The sequence below is a fragment of the Branchiostoma lanceolatum genome, chromosome 16 (genome assembly GCF_035083965.1).
Source record: "Branchiostoma lanceolatum isolate klBraLanc5 chromosome 16, klBraLanc5.hap2, whole genome shotgun sequence".
NCBI classification, from domain to species: Eukaryota; Metazoa; Chordata; class Leptocardii; order Amphioxiformes; family Branchiostomatidae; genus Branchiostoma; species Branchiostoma lanceolatum.
Window position 1 is genome coordinate 12,256,685 of NC_089737.1, and position 25,358 is coordinate 12,282,042.

Sequence of the window (25,358 nt, forward strand, 5' to 3'; positions counted from 1 at the left end):
GTAGGTACCTTTAGAAAAAGTGAACACACCTGGCCATAAATCATGCTAATGCTGACCTTATTTGCATAATTTAGGTATGTACTTGTCTTTCCTGTCAAGGCTACGGATGTCATATTTGAGATGTAGGTACATTTAGGAAAGGTCAGAAAACCTGGCCATAAATTATGATAATGAGGGCCTTGTGCATAATTTATGCATATCCCTTGCCATAAAAGCTACGGATGTCATATTTGAGATGTAGGTACCTTTAGGAAAGGTGAATACAACTGTCCATTAATTATGCTATTGCAGACCTCGTTCGCATAATATATGCAGAAACTTCATAATACCATTACAGTCAATGCTAAGGATGTCATATTTCAGGTGTAGGTAATGGAAGGGGAATATCCTGCATTTTCCTGAAAATGTTGCCTTTCTAGTTTCAAATATAATTGAAAAGCTAGATTAGACTTAAGTTTCTTTTATACGTTTCTCTCGATACAGAAGAGCCATCTAGTGGTAAGATAAGGAACTGCAATTGAGAACAGGAAAAAAAAGTCATTTTTTTAGCATACATGTTGGATTACAAAATGGCCACTGCAAATACAGTATGTATTTATTTGTGCAGGACCAATCTACTACGTAGTCTATCTTATACAAACATTTGTGTGACTTATCTAACGTCTTATTCAGGCATAACAGATATTGTGTGTCTTAAGCAACGTCATATTCAGGCGCTATTAAATCTAAAGCGTCAAACCTCCTCGAACACAGGACCGCCATTTTACGTCCCTTCCCAAAGATGGTGCAGCCCCAACCGAGATGGCCTGCCCAGGATTGAACCGGGGTCTCCCAAAATACCAACTACATGTAATTGGAACCAGATGTGAGGCTGCTACCAGTTGAGCCCCATGGACATCCCTCAGTTGAGGATGACTGGTTTAGATACCTTTTCATCTGGCACAAAGTTCCTTTGGAACCTGATTCCGAGGCTATGGCAAGATTCCCCTCCACCCTACTCATTAACGGTCTGTCCCTTCCTTCTAGGAGGCGTTTCCTAACCAGGTCAAAGGTTAATCGTTATCTTTTTGCCCTGACCATTTGTGAGAACTCATTTGGAGACCCTCGCCACGGACGGCTGTTCTGAAGTCGCGCCTACTCCCCGCTGTAGAGTAGTTAACGTCAAATTGTCAAGGTGGGTGGTTCTATCTTTCTTCTTAGACTTAAGGTTCGTTTGCGGAGGTAAGGAATTTCTGTTTTGAGACTGAGTGCTTTGGAAAGTCGACGTAGACGGAAAGTGGAAGTTTTGAGGGAGGCATTGGAGAGAAAGTTGGCTGTTTTCCAGTTGTTAGACGCTGTAGTCTTAGATCTTAGATGTATATCTTTGGCATGTAGGCAGGAGGTGAACTAGAACACGAGACATCGACTCTTAATTGTCTTGTGCCTCTCACTAAGACTTATTAAAGGTACTCTGAAATTTAAAGGCAAATTTGTAACAAAATGCTAATCAAATCCTTAGCAAAACAATGTTATTTTTGTTAAACTAAATCCATTTAGTCTATCATATTCATAAGTCAAGATATGGTTCACAAATTTTACACATTTTCCTGCTTTTGGGGATTATTATTACTGAGTCTGCGATTCTTTTTTAATTACATCATGAGAAAAACAACGCTTTTGATGTCCTTTAACATCAGTTGTAAAGAACCAAACCAGTTGCATCAAGGAACTAAATAGCAAGCAAAAAGCCCAAAATTAAGTCAACACCGCCAGAATCCGACCAAGGCTGTTAATCTGATTGAATCTCCTTGATCCGACAAAACTTCTATCATAGCAAAACAAGCAAAGATCCCCTCATTAAAAACAATAGCCTTTTAGACCGAGTTTGCATGTTCAATAACGATATTTATCCAGGGCGGTGATTTATTTGTGAACGGAAGGGAGTATTTCAATAAACGTAAACCGATTAAAGAGAAGACGCACCTAGCCGTTACGCCTTTGCCCTAATGCTGAATAAGTCTAGCCTCTATCAGGCCTTCATACGGGGTTACGGATCGTAGAATTCGGTAAAAAAAAAGGGGAATGATTGGCCAGGGGCGTCAGTCCACGGGAAGGTTGACATTTAACATTTCCCCCTCGGAGAAATAACTGCGCCTGCAAATGAAACCCTATGGTGGCCAAACATCCCTGACAAAGCCTTTTCTCTAGCTCTATAGCCGGTGTAGTCGGTCTGGTAGAGACCAAGGGGGTTGAAATAATCTAACCTCCTTGTAGAGACTAAAAGAAGTCAGCCATCTTTAGTCCTGTAAGTAGTTATGGTAGGCAGCGTGTCTTTCGTCATTTAAACACCTGCTCATGGCGTCTTTACACATAAGAAGGGCGCTATATCAGTCCGGTATGTCCTAGCTCCGGGCCCTCCGTGTGTGTAGACCGTTCCAGAAGGCGCCCTAACATGTCGTTTCCGACTGGTTTTGCTTTGTAGTTTCGTAGTTCGGCCTTGCTAGCTAAATTCCCCGCGGTGCCGCGAACTTCTGAAGTGGGTCGGCATTCCACGGTTCTTAAGCCGCCGGCACACATACATACATGCATGCATAACTACCAAGACTATGCAATCAAGTCGTTGCAGTTTGTATTTTAAGTTTTACCAGAAGGTTTCCTCCAACTGTGTACAATTAAAGGAGACAGACTTGATTCTGCCGATGTACAGCATGAGAAGGCTAAAGAGGCAAGCCTTTTCTGCATGACGGCAGTTGTAGAGAAAGACCAAAAAAGTCAGCCATGGTTACGGTATACCTTTAATAGTCCCATCACCCTTTTTAAGTTGACGCTCTGATAGTCTTGTCCATGTCAAAATTCCAATGTACTGTCTTGTCCTTGTCAGCAGGGCTAGCCCTTTGTAATGGCCACAGGCTAGTTGGGCAGCCCTGGCTGTGTGTGCTTAACAGCCAAACCAATAAATAGTATCTTCCGTCTACGTTCTCTGTCCGAGGCCATCCACTCATGTACAATACCAAGCATCGTGTGTGTGTGTCAGGAGATGTTACCGTCAATCTCTAAAGCCCCCGTCACAAATCAAGAAATTAGCTCGGCCGACTTGTCGGCGAGCTCCAAATGGCGATTTTCGGGCGAAGTACGACCGACGTCTTGTCGATTCTACGGGCTTCGGGCGAATTTTCGGAGCTCGGCCGACGTTCGCGTGTCACTGGAAGCTGCGCTTAAATTCAGCGAGGCCTCGGCGACGATTTTTGAACTCGCACAGCTCGTCAACAGTTTGCCCGTAGCTCGCCCGAGCAACGCCCAGCGCTCGGCCAATATTCGGGCGGGCATCCGAGGATTTTCGACCCGATTTTTGGTCGGTCGGAGGTCGCCCGAACTCTTCGGCCTCGTGCGAGCCTCGCACGGGCCTTGAACAATAATCGGACGACCGTCGTCAGTGTTCCGGCCGACTCATGAAAAGTAAGGCGTGCTTCGGGCGAGCGTTGTGCAGGTGTTGATGGGAGCTTGGACGGGCCTCGGCCGAACTCCTTCTTGTTTATAGATAAAAGGAAACGACAGTTGGGTTTATAACATAAGATGATAAATGATACTGCAATATTAACTAATACTAATTTCAACTTGTCGAAGAATGCTGCCAAACTTTTCTAATGAAAGACCATTCAATGCAAAGTTAAATTTTCATTCAAAAAAAAAAAGTATAAATAAAATCCGAAGACAATGCTTCTTGTTTCCATTTTGGTATTGGTTTGGATGTTTCAATTTGTATAGTAATGAACTGGGGCTTGACTTTTGAGCTTTGACTTCACTTCCTGAGTTTTTTCTCCACAAAATGACTAGTTGAAAGTCCACTGAGTCATTATAGATCTGTGTTTGTCTGCCGAGGCACGCCCAGGCGTCGGCAGGGCGTCGATAGGCTTGTCAACGGTCGGTCGAAGCTCGGACGGCGTTCGCCCGAGCTTCGGTCGATTTCTATTTGGTGAAAATTTTTGGATCGGGATTAAACGACTGATCTGTTGACTTTGTGGCTCCTGCACTTGTATTTTGATTGGTCTATAACAAAATTCCTCTTTATGTGATTATTTTCAGTGTGCCCACCTACTTCACTTGTGCCCTACAGATTTGCCACAACTCAGAAAGTAAAGTTGGTCCAAATTTGAGATTGTTACCAGGCCATTTGATTCTGACTTCGTCCGTGTCCGAGAGATGGTACCGTCTTATGTGGGATTTATGATTATTAGCGTTCGACGGACGTCGCCCGAGCCCTGTTCAATTTGTGACGGGGCAGGTTTTCAGTGAAAAATACGGTCGACGCTCGGGCGAATTTGAAATTCGGCGAGCTTCCGGCGATCTACAAAATCGGCCGATGCTCGCATGAATTGTGACGCCGGCTTAAGGACATGTGATGTTTTGTTTTGTGCGTCTCTTTTTTTGTCATGATGGGGTGAATATATTACTTGGAGAAACATTAGCCTCCATTGCAGGCTTCTCCCACCGGCGATATTTCACCTTATCGGGCCAGATTCTTTGGCTGGGGGGATGTATCTGCTTGAGGCCCCGTATCTGCTTGGGATCCTGTAACCGCCGTTAGGCTAGAGAAACATGTCCAAATACATGTAACAGTAGCCTGGCATCAAAACCTACTGTAGCTGCCGAGTCTCTCTCAATATTTCGTCCTCTCCTGGCAAATAGGGGAGGATGAAAGAAGTTTGGATGCCAGGCTACCGCGATAACAGACGAACAAAAGAAGCCAACTCAGCACATCTGCTTGGAGATTAAATACCGGTATCAAACCCGGGAGGCGCCTGGCTCAAATTCCTCATAGGATAAGCTCGGTATCATTCACAAGGCGCTCGTTGAGCTAGCCTGGGTGTCATCCAGTTCTGTGAAGGTAGAGCCTAGCACTAAGCAAGATGACACTCAGGCTATCGTTGAGCGTGACTTGTCTTGATTTTATTTGGACCCACAATTAGCTTGACATTTTAGCTAGTGTCTACCCTAACAAGTCTGATTTCCAGGCTTCACTGGCCTCGGTATGAGTACGAACAGCCTGAACATGTCGTATCTGAAGTTCTTCCCAATCTTTAGTCGACCCGTGCGTCTAAGTTTACGATATTAACGATAGGGTTGGAATAGCGGGGCATTCAGGGCGGACTGACCGCGGGTTCGACATGGATCCAGTTTCAGCGTTAATTGGGATAATGAAAAGCCGCTGAAGACATGGGTCGGATGGAACTAGACCAAGGATATTTTTGTATTGCATGTAATGTTTTGACTAGGCTACACTGTGCCTCTTTCGCCTCTCTCTCTCTCTGTTTCTGTTTCTCTGTTTCTCTCTCTCTCTTTCCGGCTTCCTCAGACTCACTCTCTCTCTCTCTCTCTCTCTCTCTGAGTCTCTCTCTCTCTCTCTCTCTCTCTCTCTCTCTCTCTCTCTCTCCCTGCTTGTACTTCACCTTGTGTTTGTAACAAACCATCTTAATGAACATTTTTGCCAAGTTAATTAAGAGTTTTTCCGACTGTAAATTTGATGTCTGGTATATTTTAGGTGACGCCCTGATGCCCCGTATATAGGCTAACACTTGATAAATGCCAGTAGTAGAGTGATGTTGACCGGTTAGAAATGTAAGATATGTATGTAGGCCTTAGTTAACACCGAGGGGATAGATTATTATGATTGTCGTTTCTGCTTTCAATCAGAGAAATCAAGAAAATATATATATATGCTGTATCGGAATTGTTAACAGATTCGGGTTTTAGGTTGCGTGGCATAGCAAACGAAGTTTGCTCTCTTTACAGTTTGAAGTCGGGAAACGACAGATGTATTTTCGGAAATGCTTTATTTCAGTGTCGTCTTGGTCGGTATTAGGGAGATTAAGGTGCATACGAGCAGCGCCCTTGAACCCAAAATGACCCGAACAAGTTGATAAGGGCCGCGGGCACTCCGGACGTTCAGGACTGCCCCGGATGTCTTGTATCTTTGACTTGATGAGATAGCAAAACGAAAGAAAAAAAAGTCATAATCAGAAATACAACCCTTTACTACTGACATAAAAAAGGGTGTGTCGTCGTTTGCGTATCAAAGGAAGGACTGATTAGTAGTCCACCGCGTTCTGCTGCTGCAGTGGTCTGGACACCCTGCAGCTGCAATCAGTCTTTCTTCAATTCTCTCCACTTTGTCAAGTTCATTGCGAGCTTCCTTAGCTTCTGTTTCTGACCGCAACGGTCATAGTTCTCTTTCTTTCTTTAGAACTGTTTAGAACAATTAGAAAAATGTTACTCTTTTTTTTCCCGAAATCCTTTCAGCAAAATATAGAAGGTAATTTCTGCTACTTCAGTCCCAACAGATAAACTCTACACGGCAGACTTTAGGTGTCTACATATTTACAAGCGCTCTTAGCGTCAAGTTTGGGACCGATATCTTGTCGTTTGTTTATTTGGTTTTCAGACAGAAGGAGAGATTTAATGGTAGAAGTCACGATAACCAAAAAAGGAAACCCAAACATCCCAGGACAGGTCGTCTGAGGACGAGGGATAAATTTGGATTAATGTTAGACCTCATGAGGACACATGGGGTCATATGTACAGATTTTTGTTAAATTTTGCATTTCTGAAAAACTAGAAACTTCTGCATTTCTAGTTTTATGTCTAATCAACTTACATCCTCATGACGACACTCCCATAAAAAGTGGTATCATTGGAAATCTGTTTTCTTCGTTCGGCATCTTTTTTATCTCCCCCTTATCAAAAAGCGGCGTTTTTTGTTTATCTGAAAATCCCCCCCCCCCCATCCTGAAAAATACGATATACAATAATAATCTAAACATCCGCGTGTTTCAGGTTCTTAATTTTTCGAACAAGTTTATTACCTTCCTGTAGTATATACCTCTTATATTGTGGAGAGTTACTTACTTACTTACTTGTACTTGTATCTGGAAGGTATGAAAACGCGTGCTAATTAAAGCCTCGGTCCCTTGGAGCCTTGTACAGTGTAGTATACAGTATGTTATTGTAGAGATGGCGTTAAACATGTACCAAGGACGAAAGTATTAACACTAGTTCCGTCCTAAACCCTGTAGGATCCTGTAGGGCAGTGAATGGAGCAACCTGATTTATTCTCCGTCTTCTGATAACTTGATACTAGTAATTTCCTTTTCCGATTAGATATTTGAGACCTTTTACAGTTGTATGTTCTACCCATTGTATATATATAACGATAAGCTTTCTGAGGCTTTCAAGGCACACTTCGACACTCGGCCACAATGCCCCATCCGGCTCTCAAACAAGGTCCTTTGTACCGAAGCGTTATCAGTGAATACCAGTATACAAATCGCAGAAAGAACTTTGGTTCAGTTAGAGGAGGGAAGAAAGCGCAGGCAAATTCCTTATCTTCTTGATAGGCCCACTACTCTCTCTTCGCAGCCAGGGGCTGAATTGCGAGGAGCGCACAATTGGTGAGGCTAGATCGCAAGGGTCTGGAGCGGCTGCCATTCGGCGCTAACTCAGGTGACCTCAATACGACATTTGCCCCATGTGCGGCCATAGGACTGTAGGTTTTGAACCACTCACACCGGGAAGGACCCTACTCTTTTCGATAAGTGTGGTGGGTTCTTTAACGTGCTTGAGGCCGGTGGCTCTCCTCAAACACGGAACCTCCATTTTACGTCCTATCCGAGGGACAGTTTCATTATGATCAGGATGGTGCAACAAAGTTCATTGTACACAACCAGGTGTTTCTACCTGCCGACGTTCCGGTGACCGCCTGTCACCTTCCTCAGGGCAATGCTGACTGGCTAGGTAAAAACGCGTGATTGTGTACAAAGAAATAACTTTGTTATCCACATTTCTATCTTGTCTGGGACCCTTCTTTGCAGGAACCCGGTGCGTTCTAGTCCGGAACCCAGGCTCGTTAGGATGGCTTCCTGTTGTTCGCTGAAGAGGTGCTGACTCATCCGAGCTCTGGGTCAACCTTAAGATATAGCTTTTCCTTCCTTGTTTTGTCCTCTCTTTCGGTTGATTTTGCTGCCGTTTTGAAAAAGTGGTACGTTTGCAATCTGTTTTCTTTCTTTCCTTCGGCATCTTTTTATCTTCTTCTTATAAAAAAGCAGCGTTTTTGTTTATCTATCAAGTTGTGTTATTCTTAGAACGTGGCCTCCTTTTGAAAAACAAAATATACAATAGTAAACCAGCCAAGCAACCTTGGGTGCAGGCTCTTAACCTTTTGTACGAGTTTGATACACTTCTTTCAGTACATACCTTATAACTTTAATATGGCTGTTTATTTATGTGGACTTTAATGTAAGACAGCTTGCAGCCTGGAACTGTTGGAAACAGCAATCCCCCTATATCAGTGTACACTAAGCTATTCGATGCATGTGTAGTTCCAATATTAACTTATGGTGCGGAGGTATGGGGCAAGATTGGACTAAACGACAACTCTCCAATTGAACAAGTACATCTCAAATTCTGTAAAGCAATCCTGGGCGTAAGAAAAAATGCCAGCAACCTTGCCACAAGAGCAGAGCTCGGTAGATATCCCCTCTGGATTGAAGTGTATACTAGAATCTATTCATACTATAAAAGATTAGTTAGAGAAATGCCGAAAGATAGCCCACAATATGAAGCTTTTTTAGTACAGCAGGACCTACATAGGAGAAAGATACCATGCTGGCTTTCAAATATTAGTAAAATCTTGGAGGAGTCAGGCTTTGCCTACCTTTTACTTAACAAAGACCGAAACACGCTATCCGCTCAATCTGAACTAAAACAAAGGCTGAAAGACAACTTTCTTCAACATTTCTACTCACAACTTAATTCTTCTGGTGAAAAAGGGAAGAATGGAAACAAATTGAGAACTTACAAAAAATTCAAGATTACGTATGAAAAAGAAAAATATCTAGATATACAAAATTCTAACTATCGCCGAGCCATGACTAAACTAAGGATCAGCGATCATCCATTGCAAATTGAAGTTGGAAGGTACAACCAGACTCCACCAAATAACAGAATGTGTACTTTCTGTGACAATGATTGTATAGAAGATGAAATACATTTTATCTTAGAATGCTCACTATACGCAGACATGCGCAGATCCCTTGTAAGTCCCATACAACTAGACAAAAAATATACGCATCTTAAAAATAACGAGCTATTCACATGTATCATGTCATCTAAAAACGACGATATAATTGGAAAACTATGTGAATTTGTATACAAATGTTTCAAGAAGAGAGAAGAGACTCTGTAGATTTAGATGGAATATATAACAATGTTCCATTTCTTTTACTTTATGTTACCTAATGCATTTAGCCCATGCTGGGCATGAATATGCAATAAAGTTCATTGTCATTGTCATTGTCATTTATTAGCATGTCATCGTAACCTTACATCAAAGAACGTTTTCCTAGCGTTAAGTTCCTATAAACTTCCTACCACAGTTCATGCATAGTATAGTGTGTACTCTATAACGTACATGCTGTCCCTGGAAACATGCAACTTGTCACTGCTAGCCTGGATTCCAGCATTGTTACGTCTCGTTGGCTTACACTCTGCCAACACTGTAATCAGTGGAAAGTTCAAACGGACGAAAGCTAACAAATCTGATATCCAGGCTAGAGACGCTAGCCTCCGCCGGGTCTTCCTACATGTCCTAAGGGGTTGATAGAAGATCATAGTAGAATTCGGCAGAAATAGGTGAATATCTGGCCAAGAGCGTAAGTTCGCGGGAAATGTTACATCATGGTGGCCAAACTCCCCTGGTAAATGTATTCTCCCTATCGTGTATAGCCAGTGTTCTTATAAGTCTGGTAAAGTAAAGTGATTTCTATCTTCCCGGTGACTGGTTCCTCTAGGCCTCACGCACTGGGCTGGACTCAATTAACTAATGAGTGACTTCCTGCAGGCACACATCATGTCCGATACCTTCCACCTGGGTGGGGGAGGATCGTCATTTGGGGGGGGGGGGATATTCTTTTCCCCTTCGGGCCTTTTCAGGTAGCCTGACCAGTGCCATCCGATTACTACCGGGGCTCCAACACTCGCTTAGCCTGAGTGTCATTCTGTTTCAATTCCAGGCTCTGCCTTCACCAAACAGAAGTGAAGGTAGAGCCTGGATCTGAAACAGGATGAGAGTCAGGCTAACACTCGCTACCCTGAAATATTTTTTTTCAGGTCAGCGAGTGTAGGAGCCCCGGTAGTAATCGGATGACACACAGGCTACTTTTCAGGTATTTTCACAGTAATTTTGGAGGTACATGTAGTAGTTATGTATAAAGTGCAGTTTAACGTCTTGTATCAGCGGCAACGAAAGGGTATGTCACCCTGTAAGGGGTGGTATAACCCCGACGGTGCGTAAGCGTGCGCGTCGACTCTGATGATGATGATGTAACGTTTAGGTGGGTACATTACTCCGCTGGATAGAGGCAATCCAATGATGTGTGCTCTCTAGGATTTTATACAACAGCCTCACGGAGCCTGATAGAGGCTATCATTTTTAGACCCCCAAAATACCACAGTTTACAAGAGACACAACGTATCATACAGAACACGACAATGAAGACCAATGTAAAGCGCATAAGTGGTTATCAAGACGAGTGGGTAAACAGTAAGAGTCACTTAGAAAACTATTATCGGCTTTTACACTGTTTATGCAACACCATTACCCCATGATGACACAACACTGAAATGTCAACTTTGCTGAGTTCTAAATACTGTGTCTGCCATTAACATTTTGTTCGTGTTGTTGTTGTATCAGGTAATGGCAAATATTGAAATTGTTAAGCTGTTTGTGTTTTGGATATATTCGTTTGTGTACCGACTTTGGAACGTCTCAATTCCCAAATATTCAGACAAAGACAGGATTCCGTTTTTGTTGTTTGTGAGACTGGAACCAATAGGCCTCATCGCAATGAAGACAGTCGGTTTTGGTGTTGTTTTTGTTCGACATTTTCTTCTTCTTTGATCTTCTTTCTCCCCCCCCCTCTCTCTCTCTCTCTCTCTCTCTCTCTCTCTCTCTCCACTCCTCTCTCTCTGTCCTTATATGTGTGGTAGGATGACTGGCAAAAAAAATCGTCGTTCTGTCTAAAACGACAAACAAAAACGAGACAAAACCTCTCACATCTACTTGGAGAGTATATATGAGTCAATGAAACCAACTGGGTTGTCTGATACCCCCCCCCCCCCCCTCAACTAGGACGGCGCTCTCGCCGCGCTCAACGAATTTCATAGATAAAAAAACGAATATCTTTGAGCACACTTTAAGATAGCAAAAGTCTCATCAGGTTACAAGGCTACACACCCTGCTGGGCCTTGTCTGAGGAGAATCTCGTCTGCGTCAGGTTTGTTCTCTTTAGAGAGCAGACTAGCTTTGACAGACGTTTGATCGTGATATGTTATTTTCATGCAACAGTCTCATCATACCATTGGTCTATACACCCTACCGGTCCTTGTTTGAGGAGAATCTCGTCTGCGAAATCTGAAAGACACACCGAGATGGCAATTGTTGGATAGCAAGTTTGCTTTTTCCTATGCAAGCAGACCTTAACGGTCCTTAACAAGGCAAAATTTTGATCGTATTTTTATGTTTCTTTATGCAATGGTCAGTGTAAAACCAGGGGATGTGGGGTACCAACCATATTAATTGCCTGATAGAGTCTTAAGTAGGTAGAAATGTTACGTTGCATTAGGACTTGAAAATAACACATGCTGAAAAGTGACGTTTCTACAGGTACGGTTATCAGAGTGAGACGAAAGAAGGGAATGTGATTTTGTGGGAAGGATAAAAGGCATGTACGGTAACTGTCATTCATTTGCCAAACAAATACGGGTGTGGTCAAAACACGCAAAAGCTTTTTAGGCGTACGCCAGACTGTTGGCGAAATACAGTTACAGTAATAGATCCAAAAGGAAACAGAAACTATATATGAACAGCTACGAAAATAAAACGGATTGTTTTTATTAGTTAATCAAGCCTATGCATGTCCCAAAAGACTCTAGTGACCCTTATATTATACTTGGAATGTTTCCCCAAGAAAATGTGTTCAAAATTTGGCCACATTTTCGCAAGATGATATCAGTTTTTCCGTCGATGACAACTACTAAGGATCGCCTCCCGTGAGACAGGTCCGTCCCTCCATACCTAAATTCCTCGGAATCTGTCAAATTCGCAGAATGTGGCGTGGGAATGATCTGAGGAGCTTTTTCCGACTTTTGAAGCTCGTTTTCCAAGTGTCAACAACACGAAAACACAATCTGGTATCCGCTTATCAAAGGAAAATCTGTCAGTAGCCTATAAGCAGGCCTCCAGGGCTTCACAGTTGCGAGGAGGACATCTGTTATGTAACTGGTTGCAGTACGACTTTTGAAGCTCGTTTTCCAAGTGTCAACAACACGAAAACACAATCTGGTATCCGCGAATCAAAGGAAAATCTGTCAGTAGCCTCTAAGCAGGCCTCCAGGGCTTCACAGTTGTGAGTAGGACGTCTGTTATGTAACTGGCTGCAGATTACTAGGTAGTCTCTTCCAGACTGACTACGCTGGCTAATTGAGAGAATAATTTACCGTGAGGGGAGTTTGGCTGCCAAAGGGGTTGACTGGCCGGAGGGAGAAATGTTAACCTTCCCGTGGACTGATTCTCCTGGCCAATTTATTCCCTAGCTTTTTTGCCGAGTTTAACGACCCGTGCCCCCGTAGGGAGGCCTGGTGGAGGCTAGTTGCAGAAAGGGAGCCACACCATAAGGCCACACTGACAGGTGATATGGATGACATCAACGCGCGCATCACTCTTTGTCCCGTTGATAAAAAGAGTTTGTAGATCATGCAAAGAAGCTCAAAAACGAACAAATATATGCCGTAAATTAAACAATTAAGTAAAATGGATACTAATTAGCGAAGTGGCTTCCAAAGTCGAAGAAGATGTCAAATTAAAGAATCTATTGTTTTCGTATACCATGTTCTGTTTGTTCAGTTATCATCCTTAGCGATTTGACCTTTAATTTACTACAATTAACTAATGTTACTACAATGTAACTAACAAATTACTACAATGTGTCTTACAACCAAATCGTTTCCCCTATCGTGTACATGGTTCCCCCCCCCCTAGTGTTTGAACTATAAAACGCTGATTTGCAGACCCACACGGAACCTGTTACTGAATTTAGACACTGATATCTCCAAACAAAGGGTCCGTGTCCATCTATTGTAAAGTCTCCTGTCAATCACCGTGCTGAAAGGACCACCTGTTTCTCTTTAGTGCGAGGTAAAAGACAATGTTTTTGTTCGAGTTGACAGACTAGACAAACAGAGTCGTAACTCATCGTGCGCTAACGAACGAGGGACAATATATCACTTTCAAGTTCGCCATCTTTGAGGGTCTGCATGCCTTTTTCCGTGAGTCGTAGCGAGCTATTTTAAGGTTCATACCCTGGCTAAATTGGCATTTTGACCTTCAATATTAATGGTTTTCTCATTAATGAATTAAGCAATAATTGTAGTTGTACTGAATATTGATAGCCGGGTATGAAAGAATTCTAAATATAATTTTTGGACCGTATGGATGACGTCATCAAGTTTTATTGCCCATTATATTATTTTTTCTAAGAGAAAATAAACCATTTTGGTACTCATAGTTTCACAGTGCAGTGGTATGTACCAAAGTGCTGTATTTTCTCTCATAAAAAAAAAGAAATAAAATTCTTGGCATTGCGTAGTTGAACGCCAGGTTGCGCAAAAGTCACAATGAAACGTCCGGCTTTGTCGATGTCCGCAGCCTTGTTTCACCAATTGAGATATCCAAATCCAAAGGGGCGTCAATTTACCGGCCTTTAATACGCGTACCTGGTTTTCCTATATCTACCGTTAAGCGTTGCTAGATTCCCCCATGTAGACCCTCGTCTTGGTCGGAAATGTCCAATTCTCCTCAGATCAGGAAACAGAAAACGTCGCCTGACATAAACCCGACCCGGCGCTGGCCGGTATCAGTGATACAGTCTCTCTTATCTAGCCGGGGAAACGGTGTTTCAAAGCATTCCTGCTGAGACGAGGGAGGATTTTCTTTAAGTCTAGTATACTCCTGATGTCGTAACGGTTAGTGTGTTTGGCCTAGAACCCAGAGGTGCTGTGTACGAATCCCCTGGCATGCCACCCATATTGTGTCCTTGGGAAAGGCACTTAACACGACATTTCTCTCTCCATCGATGTTTTACACATGGATGGGTACCTGACTTCGGTTGGGGAGGTAACATGCGGTGGAAGGAGAGGGATGGCCTCCGCCTTCCAATATCGTGCCCTAGACACAGTGGATGACAACCCACTGTCTCTACGGCTTAGAACGGCTACAGAACTACCTTTCCCTTTGCATTTCATTAGTCCTGATGCGAGAAGCCGCGAGAACCAGAGAGGGTCGATATGCATGATGGGATTGAAGTTTCTCCCATCTGGTTTGGCGCACATGTCAAGTTGTCGGTCACGGCCGCGCGCTTGTGATTTTAACTTATCGTAACAAACCTGGGGTTTCGAGAAACAAACCTCGTAAATCGGGACATATTTCTACTACAGAGCGTTTCTAGTAAGGTTGTGGTACTGCACTACAGATGTCAAGTTGTCGGTCAGGGCCGCGCGCTTGTGATTCTAACAATATCGGTAACAAACCTGGGGTTTTGTGAGACAGGCCTCGTAAATTGGGACACGCATTTCTACTTCAGCGTTTCTATATAAAGGTTATGGTCCGTGAAAATACTAGTGTGCCAAGTTGGCTGTGTTTAAAGCTAGTTTCTAGTAGTCTTTTTTTTCATGGATCCACATCTACAATGTACTCGAAATTCCAACATGTTTCTTTATAACAATGATAACCTTTATTGTACATCCATGCCCTATCATGGCGGGCCAAGTACAGGCATACAGATATGAAAGTAGTGATTAAGTACATATAGTATCAAGACTTGTAATGAATTTAAAACATGGGTTCTAAACCTACTGTAATACTTTTAATAATCATAAATTGGCAATAGTAATCGCTCTTTGTTGACTAGTGACTGGGAAGGTTGGCCGTGGGTAGCGAGCCATTATTTGAGGATAGCATGGAAAACATTGACGGCCCGCCTCAGTGAAAAGACTGTAAGCGGTGGAGATGAGTGAGTGAGTGAGTGAGTTATATTGAGGAAACAAGCTGAGAAACCCTAGAATTTGTCGCTTGTAATATGTACTTGAAATTTCAACATGTCAATTTGACAATAGTAATCACTCTTTGTCGCTAGTTACTTGAGAGGTTGACGGTTTGTGGTGAACCGTTACATTGAGGAAACCAGCTGAGAAATACTAGAAGTTGTCGCTTGTAACGTGAAGGAATTCGCGCCAAGCAGAGATTAGGTGCCTGCTAGATTTGGACGACTTTATGCGTTTTCAGTGGGTTTTCTGTTTTGTCAGGTTTTCCATTTGCCCTTCAGTCAAACGTGGACAAAAAAAAGAAATCCTGACAAAATAGAAAGACCGACAAAAATTTGAAACGCATAAAAAGACGTCCAAGACAAGCCGGAGCCGAACGTCTGCTTGGAGAGTAGAGACGAAACACAGATCGGCCCGCGAGGTGGCGGAAATACAACGAGTGGACCGGAAAGCTTTGATGGTAACTATGAGCAGACGGCGAGGGTAGAGGGTATATATCACCGGGAATAGCATCGAAGCAGGCGCTCTTGGGGCCTACAAGCAGCCTCGAAACAGGCCTCGAGTGGCCTCTAGTTTGGGCAATAGGCACACATTGGCGTTTGTACTGCACAAATTCGTGTATATAGGAATACTATAAGTAACCTTATAGCCTCCTCCAGTCAATATTGGCCGTGGTAACCTATTACTATACAAACAGTTGACGCCATACTATAGCCTTACAACGCACCGAATAGAAGCAAATTCAACCGATGACACTTAACATTTTTCTCTTTGTATTAAAAGAAGTTCAAACAAAATAGACGTTTGAGCAAATAGTGCCCCGGCACCTAGCTGAGGGCAAGTCCATTATTGGTTCACAAGGGGGGAGGGGGAGTATATTCTACGTGGGTAGAGTTAGGAATACAAAGTAACCTGTTGTTGACTATTAAAACGAATGTTAAAAAGTGTATATGAAGAAATGTAACATTCGACGTCGTAGCTATACAATGATAATAAAAATCGTTTGTTTTTATTTTTGTTGAAGTTGCTTCGACCCCCTCCCCTTATCAGGCATTTGCATACTGGTATAACCCTCACGACTTTTGTCAAAGTCCATGCTCTCATGACTCTCGTTCCCAGAGGCGACACAGACGGCCCTTCCTGGCCTGACCACACCGGCTTCCGCTTCTGTCCCCGAGCAGGTGGAGACACGAGACACAAGCCGAGCCGAGCCACCGAGAACCCACTCTATCGTCTGATCTGACACAACGTCTGTGCGCTGAACCAACGAACACCGACATTGAAATAACGTATGAAGAAAAATCACGGTGAACTTGAGAGTCAACCTACCGTTTGCTTTCTCTGCAGGTGCAGACACGAACCCGGAGCCGAGCCACCGAGAACCCACACTATCGTCTGATCTGTCACAAGGTCTTTGCGCTGAACCGACGAACACCGACATTGAAATAACGTCTGAGGAAAGGTAACGGTGAAGTTGAAGTTCAACATACCGTTTGTTTGTTCTCTCTACAGGTGCAGAAACGAGAACCACCGAGAACCCACTCTATCGTCTGAACCAACGAACACTGACTTTATCGTCTGAAATAACGTCTGAGGAAAAACCACGGTGAAGTTGAAGTTCAACCGACTACCGAGAAGTTGTAGTTTAACTCAGGGAATCGATCCATACGGTGCAAAGAATCCGGCTTTGAGGAATTTTGACGACATTTCTTTGGACTGAGTGAAGAGAAGAACTTGAGCAGACATGGAAACTTGGATCACAGCGTGCGTTCTAGGATTAACTCTTATTCAAACCGCGGTGAGTAGATGATATCAGATTGGGAATGATAGCATTATAATTAGCAGTTTGTCTTTGTATGTTGATATCGATACATTGTATTCAAATGGGAAGTTTTCCAGTTTGTGTAAACTATAATTGTGATAATGTTTGTAAAAATTAACACAATTCGGTGTATATGTATTGCATTGTATTGTACTGTATTGTACTTTATTTCTGCACCGGGTATTTTATTTCGCTGTGAAATTGACATTGGATTGAAATTAAACTATATACTGTATACTGTAGATTATTCTAGATTATCTGGCTTGTTTGCTTTACCGCACGTACCTACACAGAGGTTAAGTGTTTTCCTGCTGAAGTTATTTCAGGACAGACAGATACGTCAGACTTGACTGACAGCCAGACTCCCAAAGTATATAGTTTACTCCTCTGTTTCAACATCACTTCCCTTACCTGTCAGGACATTTATTTGCTTTGTCCCTCCCGCTGCCAAGTTGATGGTGCACCAAGGACATTGAGTCATTGGCCATGTTGACAGATAGCAGATAGAAAACGTATTAATTACACACGATAAAGCGTTTAACTTAAAGATTTTAATTATTTGTAGTACTAAAATGGTGACAGTGCATATTCGATTTCTGTGTCAATCCTTCAACATTTCTAGGTTTTCTGTGTGTCGCAGGTTCGCATCTGTATTCTATCACTATATTTCTTCCGAAGGAACATTCAAAAGATGTTGTCATTCATTCATCAGCCAATCGATCCATCCATTCATACAGTCACTCCATCACTCACTCACACTCATCCATTTATTGATCCATCTACATTCACTTGTTCAATTATTCATTCATTCATTCATTCACTCAATCATTCAATCATTCATTAATTAACATTTCCATTGATACACTCACTCACTTGCTCACTCACTCACTCACTCACTCACTCACTCACTCACTCACTCACTCACTAATTCACTCACTCACTCACTCACTCACTCATTCAACCGTCCATCATTTCATCTATTCATTTATTCGTTCGTTCACTCTCTTTTATTCCTCCATACCCACAGGTAGCGGAGGTGCGGGTGTGCCGTCTGGACGCCGACTGCCGGCCGGAAGAGTACTGCACCGGGGTGACCACCGGCCGGTCGGACGGCTACTGCGTGCCCAGGGTAGGAGCGCGCCCTTGCGTACGGGATCGGGACTGCCCCGTGGACGAGTTCTGCAGCTTCCAGGGCCAACTCCAACAGGGCTTCTGCACGGTAAGGGGAAAGGGGTTGCGTGTAGGTTGAGGGGTTACGGTTATTTCCAAGCAGATACTACAGCTTCCAAGGCAAGGGCTTCAACAGGGGTTCTGCACGATAAGGGGGGAGGCTTGCGAGCCAAAGGAGGGGGTAGCCTCCACCAGGCCTTCATAGGGGGTTATGGAGGGTATATGTAGCCTCCGATGCAGACTCAATCCGGCTGTTTTCTTTTTCAAGTTATTGTTTTTATACTATTATATTTTTTTCCTTATTGCTGGCCGGCAAAAATATAATAGCATAAAAACAATAACTTGAAAAAGAAAACAGCCGGGTTGAGTCTGCATCGGAGGCTACGGTATATGATTCTGCAAAAATAGTGTGAAAAATTGGTCAGGTAAATCATTCTCCCTATACTGTAGTTATCTGGCTAAATTTGACTAATTTCAGCAAGCGTTACGTTGTTAGTCTGTGGCTAGCTGTTACTGAACGTAAATGACGTCCAAATCATGCCGGAGCCCCGCCTCTGCATGCTTGGAGAGTAACAAAGACGTGTAAGTCATACTTGTACTGTGCAAGACGTCAAAGATCAACACTGTCTTCTCCTTCCACTTGCAGCAAAGACTAGACGCCATCCCGCCCCAGTATGACCCTGTATGTCTTAACTGTGCATACCTATAGGTGCTGCACTAGAGATCTCTCAAACACACTGTTTTTTAAAGTGACGGATTTGTGTAACATGGCGGATTAATGTTAATGGCGGTTACATCAACAGTTTCTCCTCTCCCCTCACAGCAAAGACTAGACGCCATCCCGCCCCAGTACGACCCGCTGGTGGTCGGGTACCCGTTCGGCAGTCTCCGGCGCTGCTTCGGGGACGCTGACCGGGGAGACCGGACCGGCTGCCCGCCCTGGGAGTACTGCTCCGACCAGACGGGGAGGACAGAGGGGTACTGTTTGGTAAGTCTTCCAAAATTAACAGTCTTTCTTCTTTCATTTTGAGGCTACCAACTTCAACTTGCTGAAGACTATTGTAGCCTATATACCGACTGTAAGGTTTGGACCATCGCACATCTGGGCATGCCCCTACTCTTTTTTGAAAGTTGTGGTGGGTTCTTAACGTGCGTGGGGTATGGCTCTCCCCAAACACGGGAAAACATATAGTTTTGGGGACAGGGGCTATTTGGCTATGGCAATGAAGTCAAAATTGTCCAAGAAGACATAGCTCCGATGCCAGACTGTTTCCAGGGCAATACTGTGTCCTAAACACAGGGGATAACAACCCACTGCCGCTGCGGCCTCAGAAAGGCTATGGGACCACATCTACCTTTACCTACCTTTTATGCCTACTTTTTGTTTACCCACAGGGTCAGGATTGCTACAGTAACACTGACTGTGAGGGAGTGACGTGTAACGGCGGCGCTGTGAACCCGCGGATCCGGGGATACTGCAGTCTGCCCCAGGTCCCACGGACCCAGCTCAACCTGGAGCCACAGCCGGGCCAGCAGGGGGAGCCCAGTCTGAAGGAGGCCGGGACGTCGGAAGACTCCGCGCCGAAGGATGAAGAAACTGTAGCTGATGAAGAGACAGAGGAGGTAAAGGGCCCATTCCACTAGACGGCGATCGCGCTGCGCTCTCGCTGCGTCCTAGCTGAATTGGATTTGTGTCATCCTTGATTTCATCATTGGAATGTGATGCAGAACGTAAACGTATGACAACAAAACACAAATAAATTGAAATGTCTTTGAAACGGTTTGTTAACTTTAAAGAAAAAGAAAATATCACGGTTACCAACAAAGTAAAAGATTGATTATCAGGTTGACCCGATCGATTACAAATGGGGAAAACTAAAACACTGTTTCTGATTCATTTTGCCAACTGTTCATCACCCATAGGGCATAGGGAATTAGCTTACCGGAAAAAGTCCTAACATTTTTGCTCAAAGCGGTCATTCCATTGTAATCTCGTGTTAAAATGAAAACAATCAATCTAAAGTCCCAGGATAGTTACTAAAGAAGTGACCATCTGTTTTCTGTCCCAACCCTTGCACAGCTGACAGGGGAAGAGGTCGGAGCCGGGCTAGACATCTCACCGAAGTTCAGGCTACAGTTCGTCACGGAGAAGCCCGACGGGTCACAGGAGTCATAACTGTTCGGCGCCGCTTTAATTTCCGTCTCGTAAAATTTCGTTGCCATTTGAAATGGTCGGTACCATATCACAGAACTGCACAATTTACCTAGTCTCTACCAGGCTCCACAGGTCGCTGGAAAAATCGTAGAAATTGACCAAATAGACGGATAACATACAGTTTGCGACCTGTAAATGGATGGCAAATGGTCCCTACCTCCATAGCCGACTCCCTTAGCATACTATTCCCTCTATTTGGCCAATTTCTACTATTTTTCCAGCCATCCGCGGGACCTGGTCGAGGCTACACTTACCGTGTATTAGCAAGCCCAATCAACCGTCATGTTTCGTGGCGTAAAGAATTAAGGGTTCAAGGTCAGCCTTTTTGACCCAGATTCGAACCCGAGCTGTTGTAGTTTCTTTTTTCACTACACTTACCTAAATGTGTTTTTTTGTTTTCGAAACGGTGGCACATTTGTTGCTTTTTATACGTTTTTATGTGTTTTTGACCTCTCCTAACTTATGATACGGTTGAAAATGGTATCGACCAGTCAGCGATATGGCATCGACCGTTTCAAATGGCAACGACCGTTTACTAGACGGAATCCCGCTTTGGCGCCTTCGAGTGAGGGTATATCTGCTGCACGCGGACATCTGCTCAAGACACTGATATATTTGACACCCCTAAAGAGTCATATCAATGAAGCCGATACACTGCCGGATAAGAGCGCCTCCCAACGGAATTAACGCGCATTCCAACGGATAAATCCCTCCGATTTCTTGATAAAAATATCGCTGATTATCATCAACTGCTTAGTACAACCAAATATGGTGCTATCAAAATCAGATGACACACTGGTTCTACCTCTATCATATATACAGATATTTTTGGTGCTAAGTGATATATTTTTGGCTCGTATTTTTATATCACTTTTATATCACACAGAATATATACCAATGTCTTCTGGAATAAATGTTAGATATAGGTCATAGTAGAACAGCTAATTATACACTTCGGACATTGATATCAAGAAAAATTGTGTAATTATAAGTACTATTCTGTCAGCATATACTTGTCACTTGAATGATATTACCACGGCTTTAATATATATAAGTATTTTGATATTCTTTTGTTTTTTGGGTAGACGATTGCTTGCTCGTTGTTATACTAACAATATTTAAGACACGTATATAATCGGAAAATGCTTGTTTTTAAAGCAAAATTTCTTGTGTGTTGATACCTTATATGATTACAAATTATTTAAACATTTTAGTTATATGGTACCAGTACTCAACATTGTCTAATGTTCAAATTTCTTGATTATAGCGAATTCAGCAAGAAAAGCTTTTTTGCTAAGTTTCTGTTGTCTACACCAGTAATGTTTCTATGCATAGATACTACATCACTACTATAATACATGTGATGCGTATAACTAGGCACTATGATTACCGAATGCATTGTCCATTTTGATGACAAAATTTGTAAATAAAAGGCCAAAATAATTCTTGTACGTTTCTCTTCACTCGTCTGACAGTTCACCAATACTTTATGGATGTACAGTATGTAAAACGCTTAAGGGCTAAGGGGTCGGTCATATACATGTACGTCATATGATTGCAAACTGACCATGGGGGCATTCTTGGAATAACCGACCATATGTGATCTCCAATCAGATCCTTCGGTTGGTCAGACAGTATTTGTGGGTCGGAGTAGTGTCCAGGGCTAACCCGGGTTTGCCCTCGCCCGGGACACAACCCATACCAACCGAAAGATCTGCTTGGAGATTACGGAAAAAATCCACTGCACACCAATCGTACACGCCTAACACGGTACAATGTATGGCAACAACCATTAAACATGGTACAAAATAGAAGTATAGAATAAAATTTCACATCCTAATAACTAAAACAAGAAGGGCTAGAATAAGTCCCTGATATATTGTTACAATGTATTAACTAACAAAGCATATGCCCTACAAAATCCATCTGTCTTGTTACGGAAAAGACTACTAGTATCTTAGATCCTTGTCGACGGTTATTTCTGTCACAGCCTGCTTGGGAATCGGACGACATCAAAATTGTACGACGACCTACCACAAATGTGAGCGCGCCGTAAGGGACGAATCGTTAAAGACCGTACACGTACGGGTAGTGTCTGAGAAGGCGAAATTTCTGTCCCATATGCTACTCTTTTGGGCCGTGAGATGCCCACAGAGCACACCACGGGCCCCGCCCACTCTGTTACCATAGCAACACAACTCACCTGTCCTGTCTGTTGTCAGTTGACGTCATCCAACATGGCCGCCCTCACAGGTGGGTTCGTGTCTTCGCGATATCTTTGATTCCCTTTCCTCGATTTTAGCCGATATCCAAAATCAAATGGTCTAGTGGAAAATGTGTGGGGTAGCAATAGCTATATCTTCAACATATTAGAACATTTTAATAGCCTCAGTTCACAGAAATGGGTGTTGTACGCTCACTGTAATCGCCGAGTTGGTAGGGGAGCATAGCAACAGCGTGTACGTGTGCTGCATGTATGTAGAATACAAGGACACAAAATGGCACAAACGTCTACTGGACTGTGTTTGGCTGTAATCGATACAATGTCTGAATAGAGCAGTGTGACCTTTCTGTAACACATGTTCTGATCAATGATACATTGTTACATATACGTGGTTATTGTGATCATGACTGATCCTTGATATATCGTGTGTGTGACATGAGTCATGTATCTTTTAGCGGTGCTAGGTTTCCGTTTGAGTGTTCTGGCGTTACCCGCTGTGATTGGGGTATATCTATGAGAATACAAGTACAAATCGTTCGCCCTAATCGCAGATATACATCTGTCTATTCCACTGACAGGTTAAGGCTACCGATGCTCCAGAAGCGCCACCTGGCGATAATCTGTACACATTTCACCTTTTGATGCGTGAGTGGTCTACAGTATGGTTCCAAACTACAACTACAGGTGACTTGGAAAAAGGTTTGGACAACAGTCATGGGTCTTTGTCATGCATCATCAACAACCGGAGGTGAGAAACGACGATAAGCTGTTTTCTGAAATGTTTTTCTAAATCTTAAAATGGCTCGTTCATTTGTATTTTTTGTTTGTTTGTATGTATATGTGTGTGTGTGTGTGTGTGTGTGTGTGTGCGTGTGTGTGTGTGTGTGTGTACGAGAAAGGAGGAACCCCCTTGGTACGAGGGATTCTTAACAAGTAGAATTGGTATTTTTCCATTATCATCATTACTATTATTAGTATTCTTTATTTCATGTTAATTTTGTTTGTATTTGACTGTACGTATACTACTTATTTCATCTATCTATGTATGACGCAGGGTCTCACTGCAAAGCTGTCACTGAGCTGGGCGACCCTGGATAGATATCACAGAAAATGAAATAGAAAATGAAATAAAATTAAAAAGTGAATTTTAAACTGTTCTTGACCAGTGTCTGCTGCGAGGCTGTCGGGAGAGAACGCGTCAGCGCCACAGCAGCCCGGAGCCGGCCCGGGGGTGGAGGGGCAGGCGGGGCAGTACGACTGGCAGCCCGATGAGGAGGCGAACCTGTGCCAACGGTGTCTGCAGACAAGGTTCACATTATTAGAAAGACGGGTACGTATATCTCAATTAAGAGCATACTGAGATGCAGGCCTAAGGAAAGGAAGGGAGTGACAAGCCGGGGGAGGAAAAAGAATTTGGACTTTACTTGTATGGGGTCACTATTGGGGCACAAACATGTACATCTTTGCATTTGACAACATAGTAATAAATCACTGCGTACGAACTACATATGTTCAACTAACTTGGAATGGATCAAATCTGCATTTATTAAGCGTCATATATCCAATTGTACGCACAGTAACAGTCTATACTAACAAGTTTACGATAGACATTAACCAGAGAGAGAGAGAGAGAGAGAGAGAGAGAGAGAAAGAAAGTTAGATAGAACTTTTCACAATGTCTATCGTAAACAAAGAGATAGAGAGAGAAATGTACACAGCGTTTATCGATTTGCCATATTCGTATTGTTCACTATTGCAGCACCACTGTCGGAGCTGCGGCAGAGTGGTCTGTGCTGACTGTTCCAACCGGAAGGAGGTTGTCCACCAGAAGGCTGTGCGCGTCTGCAACATCTGTGCGGAGAACCTACAGAACATCAGACTACCGCCCGACAATGGAGACAGCAGAGACTCGGAGGACGAGTCGGGGAAGTCGGAGAAATAGTTCATTTGTTCGTTTGAGCGAGTCAAATTGTCTGAGTGTCATCCTGTTAAGTTCCGGGCCCTGTCTATCCTGTTCTGTGAAGGCAGAGCCTGGAACTGAACAGGATGACACTCAGGCTAGTCAAAAAGGAGATGGTTTGAAATTTTGTGAACCCTTGTCTTTAATACTGTACTGGCATACGAAATAGGCATCCGGGTTTCAAAGAGGACTGGAAAATAGAGTCGACATCTGTGTGGAGAACCTACTGAGCATCAGACTACCGCCCGACAGTCGTGACAGCGGCGACTCGGAGGACGAGTCGGAGAAGACGGAGAAATAGTTTATTTGTTTGGGAGAGTCAAAGAGAGATTTGGTTTTTGTTTTTGGATTTTGTGAACTGTGTCTTACGTAACTATATACGAGAGGGAAACGCGTTATACGAAATACGCGTCCGGGTTTGCAAAGGCTGGGGACTGGGAAATAGCGTCGACAGCTGTGCCCAGAACTTACAGAACATTACATCCGCAGAAGACGGAGAGATAGTTGTAACCGTTATATATGTTTCGGACAGAGAAGGAGTCTGAAATCGTTGTGGATTGTGTCCTACTTTCTACTAGAAGGAAACACGTTTTAATTTAATACCCTGTCACCCGACGCGTTTCCCTCTCGCATCCGACTCCCGCTCGACAGCGGCAACTCGGAAGAAGAGCCGGAGAAGACGGAGAAATAGTGGTATGTTTTAAATGTTGAAGTAGTCTGATATCGTTGTGAAAGGAAAGTGATCTTGAACCAGTTTAGCTCAAATGAACTCAATGAACAGATGAGCTAATCTTCCACTGGTCGTGACAGGAAGACAGACGCTATGTACAGTATTTAC

The 25,358-nt window shown here is 43.4% G+C and overlaps 2 protein-coding genes across 3 annotated transcripts; both read left to right on the top strand.

The window, feature by feature from the left end:
* Positions 1 to 957: 957 nt before the first annotated feature.
* Positions 958 to 21,779, top strand: LOC136421795 (uncharacterized). 2 transcript variants are annotated; one of them, XM_066409358.1, is made up of 6 exons: positions 958 to 1,174; positions 16,642 to 16,927; positions 17,979 to 18,170; positions 18,945 to 19,109; positions 19,517 to 19,744; positions 20,202 to 21,779. In XM_066409358.1, the coding sequence occupies exons 2-6, from the start codon at positions 16,874 to 16,876 to the stop codon at positions 20,295 to 20,297; spliced, it is 735 nt and encodes a 244-aa protein (XP_066265455.1). In that variant the 5' UTR covers positions 958 to 1,174; positions 16,642 to 16,873; the 3' UTR covers positions 20,298 to 21,779. The 2 variants fall into 2 exon arrangements, with proteins under 2 accessions (XP_066265455.1, XP_066265456.1); XM_066409359.1 differs by lacking the exon at positions 958 to 1,174 and having other exon boundaries at positions 16,196 to 16,927.
* Positions 21,780 to 22,488: 709 nt separating this feature from the next.
* LOC136421991 (pleckstrin homology domain-containing family F member 1 homolog) lies at positions 22,489 to 24,729 on the top strand. The gene is made up of 4 exons (XM_066409592.1): positions 22,489 to 22,589; positions 23,139 to 23,308; positions 23,727 to 23,890; positions 24,320 to 24,729. Exons 2-4 carry the CDS (start codon positions 23,275 to 23,277, stop codon positions 24,500 to 24,502), a joined length of 381 nt encoding a protein of 126 aa, XP_066265689.1. The 5' UTR covers positions 22,489 to 22,589; positions 23,139 to 23,274; the 3' UTR covers positions 24,503 to 24,729.
* The last annotated feature ends 629 nt before the right edge of the window (positions 24,730 to 25,358 follow it).